Below are 8,709 nucleotides of genomic sequence, written 5' to 3'. Positions count from 1 at the left end.
TAGAGGTCCACCAAGGATGGTGTTTGGTTGAATTGGAAAGCAGAGGGCAGGGGTGTTGTGTGGGTGCAAGATGGGATGTGTGAGATGGGAGAGGGGTTGCATGGGGTAGGAGAGGGAAGGCAGGTTGTGGGGCAGATTAGGGCAGGTTTGTTCTGTAGAGTGGGAGAGGACAGGGGGTTTGTGTGGGTGGAGAGGGCCGGGGCTGTGGGGAGGGCAGAAAGCTCCATATGGGCAGCGAAGAGGCAACAGAAGCCATAAGAGGCACAGATGGTTCTGTGCCAATTGTCCGTCCAGCTCAGGTACCCTGGGCTGTCACGTTTCTCCCCAGTGCCCTCCACAGGGCCCTGTGCACCTCCTTGTTCCTCAGCGTGTAGATGAGGGGGTTGAGCATGGGGGTCACCATGGTGTAGAAGAGAGAGACCATCTTACCTCGGGCCTGGGAGTAGCTGGATGGAGGCTGTAGATACATAGAAATGGCCGTGCCATAGAAGAGTGACACCACGGCCAAGTGGGAGGTACAAGTGTTGAAGGCCTTGAGCCTGCCCTGGGCCGAGTGAATCCTCAGCACGGCGGTGCTGATGTAGCCGTAGGAGACCAGGATGAGGCCCAGTGGAACCAGCAGGAAAATCACCGAGCTGGCGAGGACCTCGGCCTCATTGGCAGAGGTATCGACACAGGCCAGCTTGAGCAGGGCCGGTACCTCACAGAAGAAGTGCTCGATTTGATTCCGCCCGCACCGGGGCAGCTGCAGCGTCAGGATGGTCTGCAGGATGGAGTTGACGAAGCCACACAACCAGGAGGTGGCTGCCAGCTGCAGGCAGAGGCGGCGGCTCATGATGATTGTGTAGTGCAGAGGCTGGCAGATGGCAGTATAGCGGTCGTAGGCCATGACGGCCAGCAGGAGGCACTCGGTGCCGCCCAGAGAGAGGGAGATGTAGAGCTGGGCCACACAGCCAGCCCAGGAGATGGATTTGCAGGTGCTGTGGAAGTTCACCAGCATCTGGGGGCCAATGCTGGTGGTGTAGCAGAGGTCCAGGAAAGAGAGGTTGCTGAGGAAGAAATACATGGGCGTGTGGAGATGGGGGTCTAGCCATGAGACCACGATGATGGTGGTGTTTCCAAGCAAGGTCATGGTGTAGCAGATTAAGATGAGCACAAAGAGCAGCAACTCCAACTGTGGCCGGTCAGACACCCCTAGCAGGATGAATTCCCCCAAGGAGCTTTGGTTTCCATCTTCCCGTTCCCCTTTGCCATGCATCATCTGTAGGGGCCAGAAAGAATAAGGGTGAAAACTATCCCGCAGCAAGGAGATTTGTGATAATAGGTGCTAATGTTCAGTGAATGGCTTTGGGAAAGGCTGGAATCTCTAATAACCTGGGGCTCTCCCAGCTACAGCACTGCATACATTTATGCGAAGGTCAGGGAAATCTCTCATCTCTCTGTCTGCAGTGTTCTTGTAACCGGGTTGGTCCCAGGATATTGGAGAGATGAAGCGGATGAGGTAATATCTTTTATTGGACCTGTTACCAACAGTTTTCAGAACTCACAGCAGGGGCAACTTAACTGTTTCACTCCAGGTGGTGTCAGGAATAAATCAATGGGAACACAGAAATTCCGCCTGATGAAAGATTAATACAAGTAAGTGGGCTCTATCTAAAACTGTGGTTTATTAGATTTAATCACACACAGACATAAGCAATAGGTTTAAAGCATCCCAGATATTTACCTAAAATCTGGAACGGTATTTAGTAATTAGCAGTGGGTTCTCAGTGGCCAGTTGCTCATCCACCAGTGAGAAAAGGTGTCAAGAAAAACATCTCTCAAAATGGCTTCAGAGGACTGCTCCAGAATACACTGTATTCACGAGTCTTTTATAACTTCTACAAAACACATAGGTCATAATGGCCTTTACAAAATCATCACTTTTACTAACTTTCAATAAACCTCTAGTATCAGAGGTGCCCAGACTCCAGGTCTTCCAGCCACCAAGGTTTTCAATCTCACTTGTTGACGTTTGTTTCCCCTCCTCCCATTCCGATGAGCAGAAACTCCCAGCTAGTTTTCACTTTGCCTCTAAAAGCCTGTTTTGCATTTAACCCTTAACCATGTGGTGTTCTATTTTATTAATTCACGGTGGCTCAATGCACATAATATGGTTGCAATTACCTTGATTGCATTCTGGGGTACACACATCCCTCAAATCCAGGGGAACAGACAAGCTTCCACTGGTGAGAGAGAGAAGCTTTTGAGCTCACACAGAGCTCTTCTGCAGGTCTGGGAAATGTACTCAGAGTGTCACAGCTAAATGCAGCATGAAGAAGATTTTTCAGCACAAGTAGTTAAAACATATTTCAATGGACCATTCATGTTGAAGTGGCCTGTAACATGCTTCCAGTCATAGAGGGGAAAGGAGGGGGGCGGAGAATACGTTGATGAGGGTGGGGTTAGTGGGATATAGATTTTGTCTCTATTCAGTCCATAATTTTTAGTGTCCAGCAAAGTTATCAATTTAAGCTTCCAGGCTGATCTTTTGAAGGTGTTGTGCAGGTTTGCTTTGAGGATGAAGATTGATAGGTCGTATATACAGTGATTGCTTTGTGACAAGTTTTCACCCACCAGTGACAGGGTGTTTTTGTCTTCTATCATTTTCCTGTGTGAGTTCATTCAAGAGCATAGTGATTGTCTGGCTTCACCCACATAGCTGTTGTTGGGGCACTGGAGGAGATATACCACATGTTTTGATGGGTATGTTTTAGAGTAATGGATCTTGAAAACTGTGTTTTGGATGGTGTTGATCATCATAGAAATGGAAATGTGGCTGCAGGTTTTGTGTCTGTTGTTCTGGCAGAGTCTGGTACCACTGTGAGTTGGTGTATCCTGCTCCGTGGCGGCTTGCCTCTGATGCTGAGCTCGGAGGGTTGTTTGAACACCAGAAGAAGGGGCTAAGGAAATATTTCTTTCAGGATGTGGACCCCATCAAGTATGTGTTGTAAATTCATAACTCTGCTAGACACTAAAATCATGGACTGAACAGAGATACTGGATTTATGGCTTATTACAACAATCTGTGACCCACTCAGCCCCCTCCTCCAGGTTCTCCCCCCACCACCTTTCCCTCCATGATGGAAGATGAGTTAACTAGAAACTTTACCTTGAATGGTCCCTTGAAATATGTGTTAACTATTTAGGCTTCTGTTCCTCTTTGTACTTAGCTGTGACACTCAGAGTACCTTTCCCTGCTCTGTGTAAGATCAAAACCTTGTCTCCCTCACCAACAGAAGTTGCTCCAACAAAAGATATCAGGTCACCCAACTTGTCTGTCTGTATTTCTAAGACACCAGTCAATATGATACCAAGCACTGTACATAGCTAGCATTCATAACATCCTCATTCAGTCTCTTCTCCCCCCAGATTGTACATTTTCAACTTTTCCCCCATCCTCACTTTCACCTTCATTCCTGTTCTCCCACCTCTCTCCTTCCCTCCTCTAACTCTATCAGTGTCACCCAAAAGGGCTAAGAATTCTACAAATACATTGGGCTCCCTAACAGGAGCATGGGCACCTACTGAGGCTTTTATACCTCTGAATAAATAGTTACATCTATAAATGTGAGACTTGGAAGGGAAGAAGTGGGGAAGAGAAATCTGAGTGAGGAAGAAGACAGGGAGGAAGATACAGTCGATGATAGTTATCAGCAACGCTGTTTGGCCATTCTTTCAAAAATGGCTTGTGGCCAGAAAGACGAAGACAAGGAGTGGAGATAAGTAGAAAGGAAACGGACTCCTCAGCAGCACAATTGATAGGCGTTAGTTAAACTTGTTGGGTCATTGGCTATTGTTTCCAAAAAGCCGGGATGAGCTGGGGAGGGGCTGTGGGAGTGATGGAAAAGTGAATCTGGCAATTGTTTTCTGCCCAATTTACCCTCAGTCCCACATAATGTAGTGTTGGCCCTGGGGTGATGGGAGTATGAGAGGAATGATGACACGGGAAGAATCTAGAAGAGATTAAGGTGAGTGAGTGAGTGAGTGAGTGAGTGAGTGAGAGGGGAGGGGCAGATCTTATCCCCAAGGATGGTCCAGAGGATAAGTCCTGGGCTGGGGACTCTGGAGAGCTGGCTTCAGTACCCAGCACTGACACAGACTCACTGGGTGATTTTAGGATAGTGACTTTGTCTCTCTGAGTCTGGGGTCCCATCTCTAAAGTGAGAACAATAATCTTCCTTTTCACCCTCTATTTATCTGTCTTGCGTACTTAGATTGGAGCATGGATTGTGTGTCCCTCATTTACTGTATGTCTGTGCAGCGCCCAACACAACGGGGCCCTGATCTCCGCTGGGGCAAGGGCTGCCTCTCACTGTGTGTCCGTGCAGTGCCTGGCAATATGGGAACTTCATCTCTGTGGGGGCTTCTAGGTTCAACTGTAATATAACTTGTTGGTACTCACTGAGGATCTGCTCCAGAGAGAGACTGGGAGAGAAAGAAAACTTTAGGAGGAAAGCAAAGGGGGAGGGGCAGAGGGGTGGTTAAAAAGAGAACTGCTCCTGATCCTCCAGTGAGATCCACCACTGGAGTTCCATGCACCCGCCGGACCCCCACCAAGGCTCTGTCCAGCCCTTGATGCCAGTGGATCCGAGTTCAGATTGGGGCCCCAGCGTCTGTGCTATCGATGAGCCCATGCTGGAAACAACCCAGATTTTGGAGATGTGACAATAAACATCCATCCATCCTAATCATCATAACTTCCCTGGTCAGTCAGACTGTCTGTCTGTCTCCATTCATTGGGCTGTTCCCTTGCCCACTCCCTCGCTCTGCCTATTTCAAACCCCCTTCTCCCCAGACTCACCTCCATTCACCTCCGGCTCTGCTTTCTTCAGATCCCTCCTGCCTGAACAGCTCTGGGCTGTTCAGAAGCTCCGATGCCAGGGCAGAGTCTTAGCTGCAATCCCTGCTCCCCTGCACTGAAACCCCCTCTGTGCTTGCAGAGCCCAGAGATGAGGCAGCCCCAGGCTGAGGGGCTGAATGTCTAAGGGGTTTGAGAAGAGGGGGGTAAGGATACCAGCTAACTCTGTCCACCTGCTGTGTGGGCAGTACACCTACCTCTGGCTCTGGAAACCGAGAGGATCCAGGTGTCATCCCACCTGCTGCTGGGTCCCCGGGGGTCTTACTGGGAGGAGAATGGGCCAAATGTGGTCATTGGCCGGACACTCAGAGTCAGTGTTGCATGGTCATGGGGTCCCCAATCTGGGCAGCCAAACCTGCTCGGTGTGCAAGTGAGCAGCCTGGAGCTGAGACAGAGCCTTCTACTACGTGTGCCCTTGCCAGCTGGGGATGCACAAAACCTGTCTCAGTGGGAAGGGGCTCCTGACAGCCCAGCGACTGCAGTGCTAGGAACATTAGAAAAGCCAGAGATGGGTGAGAGAGAGAGTTACTGAGTGTGTGTGGGCTGACGGAGGCTAGGCATGGATGGATGGAAATAGAGAGTGGGAGTCAGAGAGAGAGAAGGATGGACATGGAGAAGGAAAGGGAGAGAGAGAGAGACGTGAATTGTTAGAAGGACAGGGAAAGACAGAGAGAAGGCTGGACAGGAAAGAAAGAGCGAGAGGAACAGAAGAGGAGGGAGAGCTGGATAGATGCAGAAACATATGGTTAGAAAGAAAGACTACTGGATAGCCAGACCCCTCTACAGCCATCCGCCCCTACCCCTGCCCTGGTGTCTCTGAGCTTACGGGGATGGTATCTCTATGTGTCTGGGTGGGCTGAGATCTGAAGCGTGGCCAGGAAGGGCCCATGTCTCGACTGCAGGTGTCTCCTCCCACACAGCTCAGGATCTCTGTCCCTGACTCTTAAGGGCCATGTGGTGAGGAGGGAGACAAGCCTTTATGGTTGTCAGAGCTGGAGAGTGTGGGGAGAGTTTCCTCCCTGCGTTATCCCCAAGGGGCTGGCACTCAGCTGGTGATGTTTGCGGAGCCCCAGGGAACAGGGTTGACAGTTTTGTGGGAAAAGCTAGTTCAGGCCAGGGGGCTGGTAAATAACAGCTTAACCCTAGTTTATACCCATAACTCTGCAGAATTTCATGTAGCTGGGTCTGAATTTCCTGACTAAGCCGCAGAGATTCCCCTTGAGGCTTGACCACTGGCATCCACCCCCTGGTTTGTGGGAAAATCACCAGACAAGTGTGTGACTCATTCCCTGGTGGGTTCTCTGCTTGGGGAGGGAGCTCCTCCTTATCCTTATCCAAGGGACCTCATGATGTCCCTGCTCTCGAAGGCCTCCTTTTCAAAGAGTCCAACCATTGTGTCGAATCCTCAGTGGAGATTGGAGAAAAGACCCCACCCTTTTTGTGTGAGCCTCAATCTCTTCTTTAGGAAGCACTTGTTCTCTTTGCTCTTCCTCCAAGATGACTGGCCTGTACAAAAAGACCTCCATGGCCGTCTTGCAGATCTCCTGCACCTGGTGGAAGCTAAGCTGGTGCCTCCAGGCTTGGGAGCAGGCCTGCCACCCCACAGGCCTCTCGATGTCCACATGCCGGAAGACCTGGGACATCCAGTGGGCCTGCAGTATGAAGTCCTGTAGTGTGGCTGCTTCCCACCTGAAGAGGGAATGGAGCAGGTCCCAGGCGGGCCCCTGCAGCAGCTCCAGACTGCCTCCGGGAAGTCGGTGGCAGATATATTTGGCCGGCTCCATGAGGTGGAAGACTTCAGGATGCTGGCTGAAAAACTGGCCTGTGAATGTGGAGCCCGAGTACCAGTTGGAGAGAAGGAGCACATGGGTCCTGCCAGGAGCGGATGGCATGGTGCCGTGCCACCAACACAGCCAGAAAAGCAGGAGCGCTGATGAGAGCAGGAGCACCTGATTCAGGATGGTGACTCTGGTGAACATCCAGCCCAGGTGGTGAAGTAGCTGCAGTTTGACATGGGAAGAGGGAAGAAGCACCAAAACTATCCATATCGGAGAATTAAATAGAGAGGGGGCAATGTTGGTGGGGTTTTTAGATCAATATTCAATAAGGGAGAATCGGAGGGATTGTATATTAGGTGTGTTTCTGGTCTGTGCTGAGTAGATCTGGTGCAGAGAGATGACTCTCAGATGCCCACATTGCTCACTCTTCTCCATGCAGAGCCAACTTTGTTCGTGGATGGATCCAAGGAAGGACACAGTGTGGTGACCACCTCTGGTTTCCCAGTCCCAGCACCATGTGTGGACATGATCAGAGAGATTAAAATGCAGACCTCCTAGATGGGAAAGCCTACATAGCCCATTGCTGGCCCCTGACCCAGCCCATCCCCCTGGCCTTCGGCTGGATCGGAGCTGCTGCCCAACAGAGAACCAAGCCAGCCAGTCCCAACTCATTTCTCTGGCTCATGTTCTCTTTCTCCAGAATAGCCTCCCCAGCACCCTCCTTAGGGCCCTGTGCACCTCCTTGTTCCTCAGCGTGTAGATCAGGGGCTTAAGCATGGGATCGATGATGGGATAGAAGAGGGAGACCATCTTGACCCGGTCTGGGAGTAGCTGGACGGAGGCTGTGGATATGTGGAAATGGGTGTGCCGTAGAAGAGCGACACCACGGCCGGGTGGGAGGAGCAGGTGTTGAAGGCCTTGAGCCTGCCCTGGGCCAAGAGAATCCTCAGAACAGCGGTGACGATGTAGCTGTAGGAGACCAGGATGAGGCCAGGCAGCACCATCAGGAAGAGACCACTGACAGCAAATGCCAGGGCCTTATCGGCAGAGGTGTCAACACAGGCCGGCTTGAGCAGGGCCGGCACCTCACAGAAGAAGTGGCTGACCCAGTTCCGGATGCACCGGGGCAGGCACACAGTCAGGATGGTCTGCAGGATGGAGTTGCAGAAGCTGCACAACCAGACGGTGGCTGCCATGTGCTGGTAGAGGCGGCGACTCATGACGATTGTGTAGCGCAGTGGCTGGCAGATTGAGACGTAGCAGTCTTAGGCCATGACAGTCAGCAGGAAGCACTCGGTGCCAGCCAGCTAGAGGAAGATGTAGAGCTGGGATATGCAGCCAGCCCAGGTGATGGACTTGTGGGCGCTGCGGAAGTTCACCAGCATCTGAGGAATACAGTGCTGGTGGTGTAGCAAAGGTCCAGGAAAGAGAGGTTGCTGAAGAAGAAAAGCATAGGGATGTGGAGACTGGGTTCCAGACACAAGATGACGATGATGGCCAGGTTCCCCACCAGGTTCAGGATGTACAAGACCAGGAAAACCAGGAAAAGCAGCATCTCCAGGTGTGGTTGGTCAGAGACCCCCTATAGGATGAACTCCCACTGGGAGCTCCCGTTCCCTCTTTCCTCCTGCAGGGAGAAGGGACAAAGATAAAGATGAAAGGTGCCCCAACAGCCATACACAGGAGGGTCACATTCAAGGGCAGCCCCATTTACTCTGAATGAACCACGCCCACTTGTGACTTTGTCATAGAAAATCTGGGCCAATTGGGTGACAGGTAGGATCCTTCTGCCAGGGAATGGCTTTGTCGCAGAAAAGTGATTCTGTGGCACTTAGTGACAAAGGAAGATCCATATGCCAGGGAATCAAAGTGTCCTGGAAAACTGGATCTGTGGCAGCTGGTGGGGTAGTAGGATACATGAGCCAAGAAATGCATTTGTCATTGAAAATGGATGCTTAGATTGTAAGCTGTTTGCAACAGGGACCTTTTTTGTTCTTTATTTATGCAGGTCCTGGTTGTGACTGTGTCTCC

General features: G+C 51.1%; 1 protein-coding gene and 1 pseudogene across 1 annotated transcript; both read right to left on the bottom strand.

The window, feature by feature from the left end:
* Positions 1-295: 295 nt before the first annotated feature.
* LOC141998745 (olfactory receptor 2B8-like) lies at positions 296-1,258 on the bottom strand. The gene has a single exon (XM_074971746.1). It carries the CDS (start codon positions 1,256-1,258, stop codon positions 296-298), a length of 963 nt encoding a protein of 320 aa, XP_074827847.1.
* A 6,101-nt stretch (positions 1,259-7,359) lies between these two features.
* LOC141998756 (olfactory receptor 2B8-like) lies at positions 7,360-8,296 on the bottom strand (annotated as a pseudogene).
* Between the last annotated feature and the right edge of the window lie 413 nt (positions 8,297-8,709).

This window comes from Natator depressus, chromosome 14 (genome assembly GCF_965152275.1).
Source record: "Natator depressus isolate rNatDep1 chromosome 14, rNatDep2.hap1, whole genome shotgun sequence".
In the NCBI taxonomy this organism is placed as follows: Eukaryota; Metazoa; Chordata; order Testudines; family Cheloniidae; genus Natator; species Natator depressus.
The sequence above is the reverse complement of the archived record's forward strand: the minus strand, read 5'-3'. Positions and strand labels throughout refer to the sequence as shown.